Raw genomic sequence first — 21,854 nt, forward strand, 5'->3', positions numbered from 1 at the left:
GACAGGTTGCAGTCAGAAAATCTTGGGATAAATTTCATTTCTACGCGAACTTATTTCCAATTGTATCTTACCTTCCAGATACTAGAACTGCCAGATTAAAGTCACGCAAACTTTTATGGATTAATACCTTCCTTCAATCTAATGAAAGTTACAAGGAAATTTGGCGTTCGGAATGGAATTCTTGTAATATCTTCAACAAAGGTCTAATCGTTGATCCTTCAGAGAAAGTTTCAGGTTTCAATCTTCCTAGGAAAATTTGGTGTATTTTAAATCGACTTAGGACTGGTCATGGTAGTTGCAATAGCATGCTCTTCAAATGACATTCTATTGAAAGCCAACAATGTGAGCGTGGTGTAGAAGAAACCATGTAGTCGATTGGTATTCACCAAATACTTGTCTAACTTATAAATTTTATGGTGGTTTCTAAGCTATCCATTCAGTTTCATATTCTTTTTTAGAATTATTGCTTACTTCAAATTAATATAATATAATTCATTGCTCCTCTCTGGTTCTTTTCTTTTGTAATTTCAGATTTAGTTATAAGATATATATCGTCACCTTTTTGTGAAGAGGAAGAATGGAAAAGATTTTGTTTGGATAAAGAAAAATCCCAATCACTACACCTATATGGACAGACAGAGTTTCTGCTGATGTTTTCATCTGTACCTACTCTTGTATCTTACGTTGAAATATTTGATGCTCCGTTCACAGTTCCTTTGCTGATACCTACTGAGAAAGACTAATGACAGATTTCTCGGATCATTTAAAAAAAGTCCTATAAGTATGGGCCCGTAAACGCTTTGTCCTAGAGATATAGGAAGGAAAGTTTCATTTTTTTCTAGTATTTTTCTCATAGCACCTTCCCTTCACAAAATACTGAATTTAAATCTGTCACAGATATTCTAATTTGAAGAATTTATCATGTTTTTGTCCTTCCGATGTTAAAATTCGCGATATTTCTCACAGAAATCCAGAACGTCCTTGGAGAAAAACTCCAAACAAACGAATACCGATAATCTTCTATTTGACAATGGTCTAAGATCATTAATTTTTCTCCCGTGGGTCCCACCTTGAAAAATCAATTGACACAGCTACATAAAAGTCCACGTTCACATAACATTTTATATTTGCATTGTAAATGTAAAATAAATAGAGGTCGGGGTGACGTTGGTAAAAATTGTGGATTGCGGTAATGAAAATTTACAACTTCATTATCCGGAAAAAAAAAGCAATGGGCTTTTTTTGTCGACAGGATCATCAGTACAATGGCAAGACATCGTAAACTACTTTGATGACTTTTCTCGCGTAGTAATTGTTGCTGGCGAAACATCTTATTCTTCCATTAGCCGAGTGTAGGAATAGAAATACGACGTTTAATGGTGATTTTTTTTAAGTGTTTCATTGAGTTGTGGACATACATAGAAACCAGCTTGGTCGTTAACTAGATAATCTTCTCAATTTTTACACTAAAGAAAAGTTTTGGGGTAGTTTTGATTTTTTTGATATTTTTTGGGATGCTGAATCCGGACCTGAGGTTTGCCACCAAAATTTCGCGATGAAACATTGAAAAAATGCAAAAAACGGTGTATATTTGTATAATGGACTAGTTTTCATTTTTTTTGTTAAGGATTAATTCTAAAAATTTAAGTAAAATGAAACAAAAATGTGGAAGAATCATTGAAATATCTCTAGAAATGAAAAGTTATGGGACTTTGAAGTTGCGTTTGGAAGAATAATTTCATAGTACGTGTAAGTGCCGTGACGTCACACACTAGACGACTGGTATACGCAGAGTGCTTACGAATTCATTGGTGTACAATCACTTGTGCCGTTCGTGTCGTGTTTTGTTCGTTACACGATGGCTGAAATAACTTACTATATACATACATATAAATTACTTTTTTCTCTTTTTACTTTTTACTCCTCACATAAATATGTTTTGCCATTGATAGACTTCAACAACCAGTACTCAACTACAAACTGTTTATGAAACGTTTTTTAAATAAATCATCGTTATAAGTTGAACCATGATCAAGCAAACTCAAAAGTAGATACTTACTTGAAAAGTTTAACTCCTTTTATTTTTGCACTGACATAAGATGGATTTGAAGAAAAAAACTCCATCACTGCGAATATGTCTATTTTAGGCAAATTGTCACTTTGTCCTTTCACAAAGCCTTCTTCCATTATGGTGACATAAAAACAAAACTCGAGTTAAAACTACACTGTACAACTACAAACGGCGCGAGAGCCTTGGCGCGGCTAAGTATTTAAACGTAATTTAGCGATCACAGGCAAGAGCCATGACGTCACCGACCAAAGACGTTCCGCGCTAAAATACGTAAATTTAAATAATCTATTTCTCAGTCATTTATTGATGGATTTTCAAAACTTTTTCACTGATTTATCAGTTTTGCTCTATATTTTAATTCTATCGTGTCAAATATAGTATTATCAACATCACTTAACTAGTCCATTCGGAAAATATAAATTTTTCGTGAAATTCAAATTTCTTTTCCTGGAACACTATTTAACCTTTGTTGTCGATGACAAAGCCATTGCCTTGCTAATCCAGTATTTTTTCCATCAAAAAACAATGTTTAATCAATACACGAAATTTCGAGTTAGACTTGACTCAATCTTCCGAAATTTTAGAGCTTGATATTAACGAGAGAAAAAAGTGTTATGGTACTGGCAGTGTCATCTGTGCTCCAAGTCTGGGACTTATTGAGTGACGTAGTCGCCTTTGTAGAACATTATTTGTTGTTTTGGGCAAAAAATGGCCTCAAAAGTTTTTGTTAAGAATGCACCAATTAATTTCCAAATTACATAAGTCTTCGTCTACTTTGCGATTATCTCCTCTGCATTCCAGTCGACCATGATAATTAAATCCACGACTATCAGTTCCTCTTCCTTCCTTCTCACGTTATTAACATCAAATGGACATCCAATGGTGACCTTCAAGTTCTAGACGATCTCCTCCGGAACAGTTCTCTACACTCGTAACATATATTCATGAGCTTGCACAATAGTTACTTTCTGTCCTGGTTCCTGCTAATTCGATCTTTGCTCACTCCGGTTTTTTTTTACGAAATTTAAGAATCTCACCAAGTTCCGCGTATTGCTATGTTACTGAAATTCCGACCACTAGATGGAGGTCAAATCTAACTTATATCTGTTCTTCGCGCTGAGACTGTTCTTGAGATTGAATAATTCAATGAATAGTTCTATGGAAATGTGTTATTAATTGGGAATATCTTTCGGATTTTTCTTTTAAGGTAGAGCAATAGACTAAATTATCAACTTCAGACACTAAAGCATGTGTAGATGAAATCTCAGTATTAGCGCTGGAAATGTGAACGGAGCATCAATCATTTCAGCGAAAGATACAGCGAAAAATCTGTCTCCTGTATAAGTGTAGTGATTGGTTTGTGTATTTGTTTACAGAATAAGCTGACATATTTATATTGAAGGGCTTCTTCTTTAGCCGAACAAAATATTTTCCGTCCTCCCCCTTTACCAAAGTTGACGACAAATATCTTTTAATTAAATCTGAAATCAAATAAGAAAAGAACCAGAAAAGAGTGATAAATATAATAGTTTCCATTATATTGGTTTGAAGTTAGTGACCCATTCTAAAAAATAATCTGAAACTGAATGGATAGCTTGGAAACCACCTGAAATATATATATTAGAGAAGTATTCACCAAGTAGTCAATGGTTTCTTGTACACCACTCTCTCATAGTGGACTTTCAACAGAATGCCATTTGAAGAGCATACTATTACAACGACTATGACCAGTCCTAAGTCGATTCAAAATAGACCAAATTTTAATAGGAAGATTGCAGCCTGGAACGTTCTCTGAAGGATCAACGATTAGAGTTTTGTTGAAGACATTACAAGAACTCCATTCCGAACGCCAAATTTCCTTGTCACTTTCATTAGATTGAAGGAAGGTATTAATCCATAAAGTTTTGCGTGAGTTTAATCTGGCAGTTCTAGTATCTGGGAGGTAAGATACAATTGGAAATAAGTTCGGGTAGAAATGAAATTTATCCCAAGATTTCTTGACTCCAACCTATCTACGAATATGAGGTGGAAGTATATGTTATAGCACTGGTAACCAATGTAGATCTAACAGTTCCACTGATAATTCTCATAGAAACGTTGAGCTGTGCATCAATTTTATGAACATAAGCACTGTTGATCCAAAAAGAACAACAGTATTCAGCAGCAGAAAAAGCCAAGGCTAAAGCTGCAGTACGAAGAGTGCTGGCATCAGCAACCCATGAAAAACCAGCTGATTTTTGAAGAATATTATTATTTTTCGATGAGATGGTGCCAAAATAGAAGAGATGAAAAAGCATTGACGTAAAATCTGTAGTTTTTCAGTGAAGTGACAGCTGGCCAGATAGCAGGCAATTCAAATTAAACCTCTTATTGGAAAACACTTCAATAGGGTATTTCAATTTATTTTGAGTACATAATATATTGATAATTTTTTATATTTGAGTCGATTTCGCATGAAAAAGTTGGAGCTTTGGTGAACCGCATGGAATCAATCTTACAAGTCTATTTTTTCTGACAGAAACCTGAAACTAAAACAATGAAACGAGAAACAACATTTATTTGAGGCAATTTTACTATCACTTCCAGAATTGCCTGTTTTACTTGAATTCGGATGTTGAATAGATATTCATAATATTACTTTGATTCAACATTTTCGAATTTCATTATTGAAAGTAATAAGGAAATAGTTTTGTGTCTTGACGTCTGTTGTTGTGACTTTAAAATTCATTATTGAGTAAGTGATAATTAAGTGATAAAAACACAGTAGTTCGTAGACATTTGGAAATTTATCTTCGAAACGTAAGCAGAAAATCAAAATATTTCACTCTCTTGATCATTTCGTCATTTCAATTTTCGAATTTTGAAAGGAAAATTGTGTTTAACTTATTGGTGACTAATTCATAGTCAAAATCGACGTGAAGTCAATTTGACTCCTAACAAACGGACTTAAAAACATAGTGTTACCAAGTTTTATACGAATTTCATAATTCAAAAGTTATCCTCAGACTCTTCTGACCCAGACCCAGACGGTTTTTTCTAGAAATTTATTTCTTAGGCGATTTCCAAAGGTTACTTGCTTATTGGAACTTGTAAGCCAATAAAATACTGTTGAGTGTCATAGATTCAACAATAAAAAGACATTGAGGAATCCAGAACCAACAACTATTAACATATACCAACGGTACAAACAACAAAAAACCTCTTTTCCAAGATATTATAGCAGAAATAAACCAAAACATTGGTAAGATCAGAATTCCCATGGAAACTTTCGTCAAAGCATTTGTCCATCAGGTTCCGACTCACCCAGTTGATTTCAGGTTTTTACGTCATTCGAATTGGCTCTGGGGATTACCCACAAGAAGTTACCCAAACAAATTGTTGAACGACCTTCTCAAGAGTTCATATCTTGGTAGTCGAGTCGAGACATTTATATTTTATATACCTACTACCTAGATACGAGAAGATCGTTTTGTGTTGGATGAACTTTAAAGTTCGTGTTTAAGAGTTTTGAAAGGGTATTTCGTGTAGTTCATCTATTTTTTGGCACACAGATCTAATTACCAAATGAATTCTCCTGATTATGGAAAGAGTTTGATACATATTCTAGTTATTTTATTACTTACCTACTTACTAGTTTTAATGCTTGCTTTGTTTGATTCACAGTCTCAAACGACTAACAAGCCAATTGAAAAGTCCCCGATCTACCATAGTAAAACACGTTTTTTTTTGTCAAAATTCGATTTTATTATTCAACATAGTTGCCTTCGAGGGCGATACAGCGATTATAGCAATCTTCCAACTTTTCGATACCATTTTTCTAGTACGATTTGTCTCTCGCTGCAAAATAGGCCTAAGTTTCGGCGATTACTTCTTCATTGGCGCTTAATTTCTTTCCAGCGAGAATTCTTTTGAGGTCTGAGAACAGAAAAAAATCGCTGGTGACCATATCTGGCGAATACGGTGAATGCAGAAGCAATTCGAAGCCCAATTCATTCAATTTTGCCATTGTTTTCATTGATTTGTGACACGGCGCATTGTCTTGATGAAACAGCACCTTTTTTCTTAAAATGGGGCCGTTTTTTTAATGGTTTCATCCTTCAAACGATCCAATAACGCTATATAATAATCGCTGTTGATGGTCTGGCTCTTTTGGAGGTAATCAATGAATTTTATACCTTCCGCATCCCAGAATACTGATGCCATTACCTTGCCAGCTGACTTTTGTGTTTTTCATGGCTTTGGATTCGGTTCATTGCGTGCAGTCCACTCAGCTGACTGTCGATTGGACTCCGGAGTGAAAAGATAGAGTCATGTTTTATGCATTGTCACATATCGACGCTAAAATTCAGGTTTATTGCACTTACACAGCTTCAAACACTGCTCAGAATCATTAACACGTTGTTGCTTTTGATCGATTGTGAGCTCGCACGGCACCCATTTTGCACACAGCTTTCTTGTGTACAAATAATCGTGAATGATATGATGTATACGTTCAGATGATATCTTCACAATGTCTGCTATCTCGATAAACTTCGCTTTAAGGTCATTCAAAATTATTTTGTCAACTTTTTCGATTTTTTCGTCGCTGACAGCCTCTTTTTTGCGTCCACTGCGTTCGCCGTCTTCGGTGCTCATTTCACCACGTTTAAATTTAGCATTCCAATCAATGATGGTTGATTTTCCTGGTGCAGACCCCGGAAACTCTTCATCAAGCCAAGATTTTGCTTCAACTGTATTTTTCCCTTCAAAAGGCAATATTTTATCAGCACACGAAATTCTTTTTTTCCCATTTTTTTCAAATAACAAAAGTAGCTACACTCACAACGCCATATCTCACAAACTAATGGTCGGACTGCTGTCAAATTTTGACACATATCGTTTGAAGGTTGGTACTAATTAAAAATCATATGGATTCAATGCAAGCACCGCCATCTTTGCTTGAGACTGGGGACCTTTCAATTGGTCTAAAATTGACGCACCGTGTATGCTAATTTTTACAATTTGTGCGGAATGACTCCTTCCTAATGTTGAAACCAATTGAAATGATGACATTTCACGATAATACGCTATAAATCCTAAAAAAAAACAATTTGATTGACGTATTTTCAAAGTCACTCTCGTCATAGATTTATAGCAACGTCGATATTTTTATTCTGTGACATCGAATTCGAGGTATTTTAAGTCCGATGACAGAGAACATCGATATTACTGAAGGAACACGAATAAATTATTAGTCGACTGTGTTATTTAATCGATCACTTTAGCCTGGCCAAGGTTCTGTTTCTTCTTGACTAATTGGTTTTTTTTTTTTTTTGAACATGACGTAGTCCATACAATTTTTTTTCGATTGGATTCTCGATGAAAACAACATACGGAAAATTTTCGTCCAAACTTCTTTGATATAACACTATAAACACTACATTTTGTACGAAGCTTGAAATAACGAGCGTTCATTCAAATTCGTGGTCTAGAATGCTGTGGAGGAATTAGAGTGGATTTTTTGTGATTACAAGTAGCGCTCAGCTTGTGGTGTAAAAACTGATATTTGTTTACATACTTTTGGGAACAAGCTAAGCGCTATTGTAATCATAGAAAATCCACTATAATTCCTCCACAGCACTCTTGACCACGAATTTAAATGAACGCTTGTTAGTTATAAATGGTTCTCCAATAAGAGGTTTCATTTTGAATACCCCACCATCTATGCAGCTGTCACTTTTGAAGCTATTTGACAAGTAAAAACTACGCCACTACTAAAAATGAAACGATACACGCTTTAACAACGCATTGAAACTGTGGAAGTTCAAAAATGGTGAAAATTTCACACTTACAGTTCACAAAGCTGAAGCACTTTCGGGTAGTCGTGAAGCACCTTCTCGGTCAAAAATAGTGAATCTGGTTGAAAATTTGAGCAGTTGGGGCAAGTTAGTGATGTGAAGAATTCGAACAGTGTGTGTCTCTGAAAAACAACTGAGAATATTGTTGCTGAAGATATTGATGTGGACGACATATAACGGGTGTTTTTTTTCGAGGTATATAACTTTAAGTTGGCATTACTGTTCAAGATGGCAACCGATTTAACAGCTGTCAAGTGATTTATTATCAGTTTGGTTTGGCAATTCATCATGAATAGACTCACGCCTGAACAACGCTTGCAAATAGTGCAATTTTATTTCGAAAATAATGGTTCTGTGCGGAATACGTATCGCGCACTACGTCCATTTTATTTTGTTTAGCGATGAAGCGCACTTCTGGTTGAATGGCTACGTCAACAAATAAAACTGCCGCATTTGGAGTGAAGCTAATCCTCAAGTGTATGTCGAAACACCGTTACATCCAGAAAAACTGACTGTTTGGTGCTCTTTATGGGCTGGTGGAATCATTGGTCCGTACTTCTTCAAAAACGATGATGGCCAGAACGTTACAGTCAATGGTGATCGGTATAGAGCCATGATTACATACTTTTTCATTCCTGAATTGAACAACCATGGTGTCCAGAAGCTGTGGTTCCAACAAGTCGGCGCAACATGTCACACAGCTCGTACCACAATCGATTTATTGAAAGACGTTTGGTGACCGCCTTATTTCACGTTTTGGACCTGTGAATTGGCCTCCAAGATCTTGTGATTTAACACCGCTAAACTACTTTCTGTGGGGCTATGTAAAGTCATTGGTCTATGCGGATAAGCCACAAACCCTTGACCATTTGGAAGACAACATTCGCCGTGTTATTGCCGATATACGGCCACAAATGTTGGAAAAAGTCATCGAAAATTGGACGTCCAGATTGGACTACATCCGAGCCAGCCATGGCGGTCATATGCCAGAAATCATATTCAAAATGTAATGCCACAAGATTTCATGTCAATCGAATAATCCATCGTTGTTTTATTGCAATTTAAAGTTCTATTGCTCTAAAAAAACACCCTTTATTTTCAACAAGACAACTGCTGGTTAAAATTCTTGTAATAGTCCTAAAAATTTAATATTCACCAATATAAAAGCTCTTGACAAATTCAACTTCTGAGAAATAAGATGGCTAAAGTACAACTCTCAGAAAACACGAATGAGCACAAGAGCGCAAGAGATTCTGTATTTCCTTGAACTATTGGATATTTATCTCTGGAATTAAGATATAAAAATATATAAACAAAATAAAAAAATCAATTTAATGGCATTATTCCATTGTTATCGAACTGGCAGGAACTAGAGACCAGCTGTGGTCAAGTCACTCCACTATTCTTAGTCAATTAAACGTCAATTAAAAGAGAATGTAATCAATATCAATACCCGTGTCATGTTTATTTGTCATGAAGACTGCGTATAGGTATAATAACTATTGCCATTGCTAATGCAACTAGGTATTACTTTAGTTCACCGTGGCCAATTTACATTTCTCAATGAATAACAAGGTCGCGATTTTTTTTTGCCCACTCGAAAAAAAAAACAGGATCGATTTGTTCATTAGTGACATCATGTAAGGGAGATTGTGCCAATAAAAGTGTTCCTTCTGCTGACCAAAGTCGTTGTATTGTCAGATGTCACACGAAATTATGATTATCAGTTTGAGAAGTATGCAGTATGATTTGTATATTATTTTCTAGATTAAAACCAAGTTGGAATCCAATTAAACTTAATTATCAAATGAATTCAATCAATACAACATTTTAATACGTCATAAAAACATTCTGCCAATGGGTGTTGGACTATGATCCTCATCCTTTCCTCAATTGATTGTTGTACTCAATTTCGTATATCTTTCATCGATTTTTGGATTCTACACATTCAACAATGTAAACTGAGGAAATTTCATGCAAATAGATTTATATTTTATTATAGAAAATGATGGACCAAATTCAGCTCACTCGGAACTATAGTTATAGAGAATTTCAAGTTTGAGCATGCTCAATGCCAACACTTTATCTGAAAGGGGTGAAATTCCTAAGCTCCCAAGGATGATTTTTGTTGAAAATTTGAATAGAGTGGGATGAGAATTGTATAAGTTTAGGCTGCTAAACAAGACACCATAGTTTTTCAGGATGGTTTGAAAAACTTTTTGGGTTTGAAAAAATTAACAAATCAGAGACCAAACTTTTTTTCAGTAATCTTTTTCTGCCTTCTTCTTCTCTCTTCTTTTTCTTTCTTTCTTCTCTTCTTCTCAATTAGAGCTAATTTCCTTTCCCTAGAGCACCTTTTGACCGTAGTTGTCAAAGGAGCAGTATTTGTTCCCATCAGAAAACAGTGTTTTATCAATTTTGAAATTTTGATAGACATCTTTTGAATATTAGTTAATCCAATTATTGTTAGCGAATCGTGAAAACACATTGTAACTTTTGATCTTGAATTTGTATTCTGACCAGCACCGTCCAATACTTTGTACTCTAGTTCAATCAGATCTATTTCATGATTGTACGTAGGTTTGAAATGTCACGTTAACCTTGACATAGTTCTGAACTTTCACCATTAGTGTGGACACCTTTAAATTTTAATAAGAGGATGCATTCAATGCTGTCGTATCCAAATAGTGTATTAGGTAATTGATTCCCATGTAGAAGTACGTACACTAGAACAATTTTAATGACGAAAATTTATGGCTATATTGCAATTAGTTTTCCACGTCAATTTATCTTGAACAAAAGATTGAAATGTGCGTCCTTCTGTAAATTCAAATATATATAAGATAAACGGACAGCTGGCATAACTATAAGATGCCAATTAGATAGACATAAATAATGACAGGAAAATATTAAATCATAAATGAGATATATAACAATGGAAAAGTTGTTATGAAACTCCAATCATTTGAATGGAAGTCACCAATTGGTTTATTTTTTTCAACTATAAACTCAGAAGCTACTTGCAAATGTTCAACTCGAGTACAGTATGCAATTAATAATTGAAAAAAGAGAGCTATTTCGATGAAATTCGTCGAGAACAATAGAAGTACCTAATTCAAAAAATTGTTACAATGAACGATCACCAACTAATGGAAAAGGCATATGAGGAATTAAAAATCGAAGAAATTCACTTGTAATCTTCGAAATTTCAGTTTCACCCATTTAAAAGCTCTTTGATCTTCATAAAAGTATGTCAAGATCACTCGTATAGTACTTAAATCACTCGACACGTACCACTAGCAAAGATGATGTTATTTCATTACTTGCTGTAATGCATGACACATGTCCATTTCTTATGTAAGAAGAAAGTTGCAAAACTGAATTATCGTTTTTTGTCAACGCATTTTTGGAAGGAGCTATTCTATTTCTGCAGGCACACTTAAGAATGTTAATAAGAAAATATTCGACTTCTGATTAGACTAACAAGCCGATTGAAAAGTCCTTGGTCTACAATAGTAAAACACATTTTTTCGGCAAAATTCGATTTATTAAACATAGTTGCCTTAGAGGGCGAAACAGCGATTATAGCAATCTTCCAACTTTTCGATACCATTGCTGTGGTACGATTTGTCTTTCGCTTCAAAATAGGCCTTAGTTTCGGGGATTACTTCTTCATTAGCGCTAAATTTCTTTCCAGCGAGAATTCTTTTGGGGTCTGAGAATAGGAAAAAGTCGCTGGGGACCAGATCTGGCGGATACGGGGGATGCAGAAGCAATTCGAAGCCGAATTCATGCAATTTTACTATTGTTTCCATTGATTTGTGACACGGCGCACTGTCTTGATGAAACAGCACCTTTTTTTCTTCAAATAGGGCCGTTTTTTAACGATTTCATTCTAAAAGATTCAATAACGCTGAATAATAATCGCTGTTGATGGTCTGGTCCTTTTGGAGGTAATCAATGAATATTATACCTTGCGCATCCCAGAATACTGATGGCATAACTTTGCCAGATGACTGTTGTGTTTTTCCCCGCTTTGGATTTGGTTCATCGTGTGCAGTCCACTCAGCCGACTGTCGATTGGACTCCGGAGTGAAATGATGGAGCCATGTTTCATCCATTGTCACATATCGACGCAAAAATTCAGGTTTATTGCATTTAACCACCTTCAAACACTGCTCAGAATCATTAACACGTTATTGCTTTTGATCGATTGTGGGCTCGTTCGGCATCCATTTTGCACACAGCTTTCTCATGTACAAATATTCGTGAATGATATGATGTAGAAGTTCAGATAATATCTTCACAATGTCTGATATCTCGATCAACTTCACTTTACGGTTATTCAAAATTATTTTGTGAACTTAGTTGGTTTTTTCGTCGGTGACAGCTTCTTTTGGGCGTCCACTGCGTTCGCCGTCTTCGGTGCTCATTTCACTACGTTTGAACTTAGCATATCAATCAATGATGGTTGATTTTCCTGGTCCAGACCCCGGAAACTCTTCATCACGCCAAGATTTTGCTTCAACTGTATTTTTTACCTTCAAAAAGCAATATTTTATCAGCACCCGAAATTTAATTTTTTCCAAACAAAAGTAGTTGAACTCACAACGCAATATCTCACAACTAATAGTCAGACTGCTGTCAAATTTTGACAAGTATCGTTTCTAAAGGGTTTTGCAATAAGTGGTTTCATTTTGAATTGTACGCCATCTAAGCAGCTGTTACCTTTTATTGGAAAAACCTCAATAGTTTTGTTATACAATATTTATGATATGTTTCAATATTTTCCTAAAAAAAATGGAAAAAAATGCTTAACATTCCTGTGAAAGCGAATTTGAATTGATTGATTCTCCAAGCAGAATCATGCTCAAAACATGTTGATGGTTAAATCGATTTATACCTAATCTAAGATCTCGAAATATCAAATCCAGTCCAAATCAAATTCACAGCATTTGAACCAAACTGAAAGAAAATATTCTATGTTATTTGTTCCTCGGACTACAAGAAAAAACAGGACCTACTCTACAGCAGTTTCTCCATTTCATCAATTATGCAAAAGCCAATACCCCATATTTTCTTAGGTAGATATAGACGAAAATTTTAATGACAGTAATTATAATTAATTACCGAACAGAGAGTCAGCATCCTGCAGCCACAAAGAACAAGAAGCAACGACGCAATTCAGAAAGAAATACTTATATATAGACGCAAACGCCGCTAATATCACGAAAAATAACACCTATGTGTTTGGCATCCCGAAAAACACGTACCTATAAATTACCTGTGGAACAAGTTTTCGAACTTGGTTTTATGATTCCGTTGTCGAAATATGCGGTTAATGATTGTTCCGTGGTCTTCCTCGTTCTTTTTTTCTAACTTGGTCCAAACGATGGACTTTGCGATGATTGCTTCGAATGTTTCCATTTCCGGCTATACCTGACGTCTCTTTCAACTTGGCAACACGGCATCTTCTGCATTTCTGAAAATGCATCACTCGTATGTAATATCACAAGATCTATGAATTTAGTTCATTCGACTATTAAAGTTTTTTATTTAGGGTGTTTTTTTTTTGAAGGTATATAACTGTAAGTTGGCATTACTGTTCGAGATGGCGACCGATTTAACAGATGTCAAGTGATTTATTCTCAGTTTGATTTGGCAATTCATCATGAATAGACTCACGCCTGAACAACGCTTGCGAATAGTGCAATTTTATTTCGAAAATAATGGTTCTGTGCGGAATACGTATCGCGCACTACGTCCATTTTATTTTGTTTAGCGATGAAGCGCACTTCTGGTTGAATGGCTACGTCAACAAACAAAACTGCCGCATTTGGAGTGAAGCTAATCCTTAAGTGTATGTCGAAACACCGTTACATCCAGAAAAACTGACTGTTTGGTGCGCTTTATGGGCTGGTGGAATCATTGGTCCGTACTTCTTCAAAAACGATGATGGCCAGAACGTTACAGTCAATGGTGATCGGTATAGAGCCATGATTACTAACTTTTTCATTCCTGAATTGAACAACCATGATGTCCAGGAGCTGTGGTTCCAACAAGACGGCGCAACATGTCACACAGCTCGTGCCCAATCGATTTATTGAAAGACACGTTTGGTGACCGCCTAATTTCACGCTTTGGACCTGTGAATTGGCCTCCAAGATCTTGTGATTTAACACCGCTAGACTTCTTTCTGTAGGGCTATGTAAAGTCATTGATCTATGCGGAAAAGCCACAAACCCTTGACCATTTGGAAGACAACATTCGCCGTGTTATTGCCGATATACGGCCACAAATGTTGGAAAAAGTCATCGAAAATTGGACGTCCAGATTGGACTACATCCGAGCCAGCCGTGGCGGTCATATGCCAGATATCATATTTAAAATGTTATGCCACAAGATTATCTTGCGAATAAATAAAATTCATGTCAATCGAATAATCCATCGTTATTTTATTGCAATTTATAGTTCTATAGCTCTAAAAAACACCCTTAATTAATGCTTTACCAAAAAAAAAAATTAACAGCTTCTTCTGGGTGTTGCAGTCTACAGGGTGTTATTTTTTCTGGAACAGTGGCCGCTTCTTTCTTCCAGAACTTTTTTTTTTTTGTACCACTGGTAGTTTAGGATAATGTAAAAAGAAACTTTGTTCCAGTACTACCCTTTTTTATTTCCTGTGCTTTTGTCGTATCTGCTTCTGATCCTCAGGAAAAGTTAAATTCAGCGTCATTCGTTCATTCATGTCAAAAACAACACAGAATCACGCCACAATATCTTAAATTAAAATTCCGGAAGAAAAAGCTAGAAAATCTGCTACCTACAAATTAGTCGAAACCTGTTCCCACAGATAGATCAACTTGTAAAATTGATATTACATAATTAGATGTTAATGGAAGAAGTAAATGATAACCGAATTTAAATCTCATCAAAATCGTTGCACGTAACATTGAATTGACCGTTGGTATTGATGTCATTATAATGTGGTGAATGTATAGCACATTGGGATTGAAAAGTAAGAGGCACTAACAAGTCACTTTGGGATTTTTTCACCTTGGAATCGTAAAGAAATAGAGTTCCGAGAAGTTGAAGGAAAGAAAGGAAAGGCTGTCCATTCTTGAAGATTGAGATGCGGTTAGAAAAAAAAATCTTCTGGTCCTCCTGCACTTCTGACAACAAAAAGATGAAAAGAACATTCCAAATTGTATCATTTCATTTCAACTTCAATTAAAAATTTTTGAAAAAATCTTTCTCGACTCTTTTTCCACATTCAACAAAAAATTCATCTGAAAGCAAACTTCTTCATATCAGATCTAAAGTGACTATTCATTCTATATAATTCTGTGCACGTTGATTGTTGTCTGGACGGTTTTAAAAGAATAATACAGGTCTACATAATGTGTGTATAATTGTGCACTTCACGATCTATGAATCACATGAATACACTTTTACTTTGTGTGCTTTGTGTAGATCTGCCAATTATCCTTATTATCGGTTTCTCATTTCATTATGCCAGTAAAATAGAAGGCAAGATTCATATCAATAGCACAGTTTGTTGTTATTCTGTAGGTATGTTAATACCGAACGATGATTTTGTTAAGATTTTATAATATTATTATTATACGAGGTGTTTTCTACGACAGACTTTGATAGATAGATAGCAGAACATTTTTTATTGGATACTCGAAAATTATGCACTTCTTCTGCAACACTTCACTCTACAGGTGGTCCGAATGACACTGCGATTTTTGGGAAATTACCTTCAAAAAATGTCAATAAGTCCATTTCTTCCCGATTAGTTTTTCCCCTAAATTATTATTATTAAATTATTTTTAGGCACAACATGTCTCAACGAAAAACTTATATTCACTAGGGTATTCTATAAACAATTTTTTAAGGTCATTTTCTAAAAATCGCCGTGTCTTTTGGACCACCTCTTGAGTGATATTAGGCCAATTGAAAAGTCCCCGGTATGTTGCACAGATGACGATGTTTTTATTAAATCAATAAGATTTTTAGTTAGTACCAACTGAGATGCATAGAAAACCTGGTGTATCTACATATACCCGTAAAACTTTCAGACAAAAAGGGAGCTTTTTCAGATTTATACCTACTTGATTTCGAGGGATCGCGTCTGTTTCAGATGGCGCCTACATCGTTCATATTTGACATTTCTCTCGATTCTCGGCTCTCGTGACATTTGAGTATAGAACAATAATATTTTATATTCTATGCTCGTAACAATCTTCTATACTCTGTCATTATATTTCAATGATTTCATTAAAAATTCGATAGGAACTGAATTGTAATTTATTGTGAAAGTTTGTGAAGTCTAAAATCAGTAATTCATTTTTAAAGGGCGCCAGGCAGATAGCAGGAATTCGAAAATTTCTGAAGAGCGCCACCTTACAGAACTTTGGTGAAACAGAAAACCAAAGCAACAGGTAGATATCCCGAAAAGTCTGAAACAAAACGAATCAGTACACACACCAGGGATTCTATGCATCTTAGTACCAACCTTCAAACGATAACTGTCAAAATTTGACAGCAGTCTGACAATATTGTGAAAAATGTTGCGCTTCTCAGCATCTCGTCTCTCGTGCATTTTCAAGAGAGCTATTAATCCTGCTATATGTAATTCCCTTAGAAATATGTCTTCTAAACAAGAGGAAATGTATGCTGATGACTTCGATACCAGATACGAAAAATATTTCAATAACAAAGATATTGACGGTTGGCAAATTAGACAAGGTATCAACGATTTGGTTGGTCATGATATGGTTCCAGAACCAAAGGTTATAATTGCTGCTTTACATGCCTGTCGTAGGGTTAACGATTTTGCATTGACTGTAAGGATACTGCAAACTATGAAGGATAAGTGTGGAGGACGAGTCAATGAAATCTATCCATATCTTCTTCAAGAAATCAGACCTACTTTGGATGAACTTGGAATTAATACCCCTGAAGAATTAGGTTATGATAAGCCTAAATTATTCTTAGAATCTGTAGATGATAAGCATTGAATGAAAGTGTTGCATGATTTGTAATAGAAAATTATTGATAGAAAAAATGGTTGAACATTTTACGTTTTGTATTTTCTAATATCCATTTAGGGATATTATGTAATGTATAAATCATAGAAAAAAAATTAGTTTGTGAGATATTGCGTTGTGAGTGTAGCTACTTTTGTTATTTGAAAAAAGATGGAAAAAAATAGAATTTCGTGTGCTGATGAAATATTGCTTTGCGAAGGGAAAAACTACAGTTGAAGCAAAATCTTAGCTTGATGAAGAGTTTCGGGCTCTGCACCAGGAAAATCAACCATAATTGATTGGTATGCTAAGTTTAAACGTGGTGAAATGAATACCGAAGACGGCGAACGCAGTGGACGCCCAAAAGATGCTGTCACTGACGAAAAAATCAAAAAAGTTCACAAAATAATTTTGAATGACCGTAAAATGAAGTTGATCGAGTTAGCTGACATTGTGAAGATATCATCTGAACGTGTACATCATATCATTCACGATTATTTGTACATGAGAAAGATGTGTGCAAAATGGGTGCCGCGCGAGCTCCCAATCGATCAAAAGCAACTACGTGTTAATGATTCTGAGCAGTGTTTGAAGCTGTTTAAGTGCAATAAACCTGAATTTTTGCGTTGATATGTAACAATGGATGAAGCAAGGCTCCATCATTTCACTCCGGAGTCCAATCGACAGTCAGCTGAGTGGACTGCACACGATGAACCGAATCTAAAGCGAGGAAAAACACAACAGTCAGCTGGCAAGGTTATGGCATCAGTATTCTGCGATGCGCAAGGTAAAATATTCATTGATTGCCTCCAAAAGGGCCAGACCATCAACAGCGATTATTATATAGCGTTTTGGATCGTTTAAAGGATGAAATCGTTAAAAAACGACCCATTTGAAGGAAAAAAAGGTGCTGTTTCATCAAGAGAATGCGCCGTGTCACAAATCAATGGAAGCAATGGCAAAATTGCATGAATTGGGCTTCGAATTGCCTCTGCATCCACCGTATTCGTCAGATCTGGCCCCCAGCGACTTTTTCCTGTTCTCAGACCTCAAAAGACTGCTCGCTGGAAAGAAATTAAGCGCCAATGAAGAAGTAATCGCCAAACCAAAAGCGAAAGCGAAAGACAAATCGTACTACAAAAATGGTATCGAAGAGTTGGAAGATAGCTATAATCGCTGTATCGCTCTCGAAGATAACTATGTTGAATAATAAAATCGAATTTTGCAAAAAAAAGTGTTTTACTATGGTAGATCCGGGACTTTTCAACTGACCTGTTACTGACAATTTCGTCAAAATTTTTATCATTCTCCTAGCCCGAAATTTACAAGAGTTATTTAGCGATTTAGCACTATTGACTCACCCTGTATAATAACTATTCCAAGCTTGTGCAGAAATTTGTGTTGATAGCTTCATCAGAATCATCGAAAATTCAAGCAGAATATGGAAAAAATGAAGAAAGTATTGATGTGAATTCAGTGCTTTCATTTTTTTTTCTGTATCTTAATACCTATATGTTATTGAAAATACTTCCTCACCTTCAGAATCAGGTGAAACACGCATGGCTATATAATTTAGATCCATATATCTCTGTTATTAATGCTAAACGTAGATATCCACCACCGAATTAGATATTATATTTTGGCAAATGAGGAGGTCACTTGGTGTTACTTAGCGAATAATTCTGACGAAATTTCCTCTGCCTACCATTATCAATCGAAGGTCGATGCGAAAAAAACACATCTAAAAAAGAACCATCTAAGAATGGCGAACGTTTTCCTGACTACGGTGTAAAACAACATTAGCAATGTAGCTGTCATTAATATAAATGTGAGAGATCCTTCAAGACGAATAATTAACAGTAGGTAGGTTAAAGCGAATTTGATGCCACTCTTTTTTTTTGGCATCTTTTCCAAAGTTTAATGATGTGCCATTTGAATTGTTGTGTTCGAGTAATGGCCATCGACAATTGAGGTACACTTGAATCAATTATTATCGATTGTTCGGGAATTATTTCCGACTAATAAAAAAAATATAAAAGATGAAATATATTGGATAATTGATTGCGTACCAAAGGTATGGCAGTTTTCGAAATTAGTTATTCTGTGCGATAAATTTTGGGAGATATGAATTCTACAGTTCATATTGAAATATAAAGGATGTCTCAAAATAAATGGTCAATAATTTACAACCGTATTTTACCATCAAAAATAGAATCCGAATCTTTGCATTAAGTTAAACAAATAAAGGGTGTTTTTTTTAGAGCTATAGAACTTTAAATTGCAATAAAACAACGATGGATTATTCGATTGACATGAATTTTATTTATCCGCAAGATAATCTTGTGGCATTACATTTTAAATATGATTTCTGGCATATGACCGCCACGGCAGGCTCGGATGTAGTCCAATCTGGACGTCCAATTTCCGATGACTTTTTCCAACATTCGTGGCCGTATATCGCCAATAACACGGTGAATGTTGTCTTCCAAACGGTCAAGGGTTTGTGGCTTATCCGCATAGACCAATGAATTTACATAGCCCCACAGAAAGTAGTCTAGCGGTGTTAAATCACAAGATCTTGGAGGCCAATTCACAAGTCCAAAACGTGAAATTAGGCGGTCACCAAACGTGTCTTTCAATAAATCGATTGTGACACGAGCTGTGTGACATGTTGCGCCGCATAGACCAATGACTTTACATAGCCCCACAGAAAGAAGTCTAGCGGTGTTAAATCACAAGATCTTGGAGGCCAATTCACAAGTCCAAAACGTGAAATTAGGCGGTCACCAAACGTGTCTTTCAATAAATCGATTGTGGCACGAGCTGTGTGACATGTTGCGCCGTGTTGTTGGAACCACAGCTCTTGGACATCATGGTTGTTCAATTCAGGAATGAAAAAGTTAGTAATCATGGCTCTATACCGATTACCATTGACTGTAACGTTCTGGCCATCATCGTTTTTGAAGAAGTACGGACCAATGATTCCACCAGCCCATAAAGCGCACCAAACAGTCAGTTTTTCTGGATGTAACGGTGGTTCGACATACACTTGAGGATTAGCTTCACCCCAAATAAGGCAGTTTTGTTTGTTGAGGTAGCCATTCAACCAGAAGTGCGCTTCATCGCTAAACAAAATAAAATGGACGTAGTGCGCGATACGTATTCCGCACAGAACCATTATTTTCGAAATAAAATTGCACTATTTGCAAGCGTTGTTCAGGCGTGAGTCTATTCATGATGAATTGCCAAACCAAACTGATAATAAATCACTTGACAGCTGTTAAATCGGTCGCCATCTCGAACAGTAATGCCAACTTAAAGTTATTTACCTCGAAAAAAAAACACCCTATATTTGGAATTCGGAAAATCCAAGAATGATTGTTGAAAAGCCTCTCCATCCTCAACATGTCACTGTTTGGTGAGGTTTTTGGACTATGGTGGTGTGATTGGACCTTACTTATTCGTAAATGAGGCTGGTGCAACTGTTACAGTGAATTTAATACGCTAACGAGCTATGATTAATGATATTTCATAGCCGGGATTGGATTCTTTTTCCCTGTGTATTTTCAGGCACAACTCGATATTAAAAAGAAATTCCATTCGATTGAAATGGTATTCTCTAAACGTATCCTCAAAAATCAAGACTCTAGGTCATTTCTCTCGTGAGTTATCGCATTCACAAACGGATGTAATTCACCTGTGAGCACGCCTCGTGTATATGTTACATGCAATAGAAAAAAAAAACAATATATAGGTAGTAGAATCGATGATTTCATATCTCCATATTGTAATCGAACTTTCAGCTGCTTTACGTCAGATATAATAAAATATCATTAACTCTTATATAAAACAAGCTGAACTCCTTCGATAAAGCTATACGTTATTCGTTTCTTTGATAGGTTATTTTCCGGTAGGAGATTTAAGTTTTATTGGCCTCTTACGAGTCGAATTCTTATTAGGCATTTCTAATAATGACTATTTCGAATCGATAATATTTGTTGAACAAAGAGACTGAAATGAAAAATTTGGAATTATCAGTTCGAAATTGATTGGACAACATGCTTACAGAACCGTTCTATTGAATGAAAAATATTTAACACATAAAATTTTGTTTTATTTTTTGACATTTGTATGAATGAAATATACGATATTATGTGATAATTTGAAAATGTCATTCCCAACATATTTTTCGTTTCAAAGATCGATTTCCGGACTTTTTACTCAACATTAGAAATAATAAACGAAATGTAAATTTCCATTGATAAACCTTTGGGATTGGAAGAGCAAGAAATTTTTTCAATGCTCCATGAAATTCACAATATTAATAAACAGGGTGGATATCACAACAACTATTTCGTACCCCAATATTTTCCAGTTTTGATACAACATTTGGAGAACAATTCATAACGGATGTTTTTTTTCTTAACTTTAAGTTGGCATTACTGCTCAAGATGGCGACCGATTTAACAGCTGTCAAGTGATTTATTCTCAATTTGATTTGGCAATTCATCATGAATACATTCACGCCTGAACAACGCTTGCAAATAGTGGAATTTTATTTCGAAAATAATGGTTCTGTGCGGAATACGTATCGCGCACTACGTCCATTTTATTTTGTTTAGCGATGAAGCGCACTTCTGGTTGAATGGCTACGTCAACAAACAAAACTGCCGCATTTGGGGTGAAGCTAATCCTCAAGTGTATGTCGAAACACCGTTACATCCAGAAAAACTGACTGTTTGGTGCGCTTTATGTGCTGGTGAAATCATTGGTCCGTACTTCTTCAAAAACGATGATGGCCAGAACGTTACAGTCAATGGTGATCGGTATAGAGCCATGATTACTCATGATGTCCAGGAGCTGTGGTTCCAACAAGACGGCGCAACATGTCACACAGCTCGTGCCACAATCGAT

The 21,854-nt window shown here is 35.7% G+C and overlaps 2 protein-coding genes across 3 annotated transcripts in view; both read left to right on the forward strand.

Moving 5' to 3' along the window:
- The window catches only part of LOC123680984 (ABC transporter G family member 20), a 65,047-nt gene that overhangs the window by 9,223 nt on the left and 33,970 nt on the right, over positions 1-21,854 (forward strand). The gene's annotated exons all lie outside the window — the stretch shown is intronic.
- Positions 16,429-16,990, forward strand: LOC123680987 (cytochrome c oxidase subunit 5A, mitochondrial-like). Its single transcript, XM_045619138.1, has one exon. It carries the CDS (start codon positions 16,479-16,481, stop codon positions 16,929-16,931), a length of 453 nt encoding a protein of 150 aa, XP_045475094.1. The 5' UTR covers positions 16,429-16,478; the 3' UTR covers positions 16,932-16,990.

This window comes from Harmonia axyridis, chromosome 5 (assembly GCF_914767665.1).
Source record: "Harmonia axyridis chromosome 5, icHarAxyr1.1, whole genome shotgun sequence".
NCBI classification, from domain to species: domain Eukaryota; kingdom Metazoa; phylum Arthropoda; class Insecta; order Coleoptera; family Coccinellidae; genus Harmonia; species Harmonia axyridis.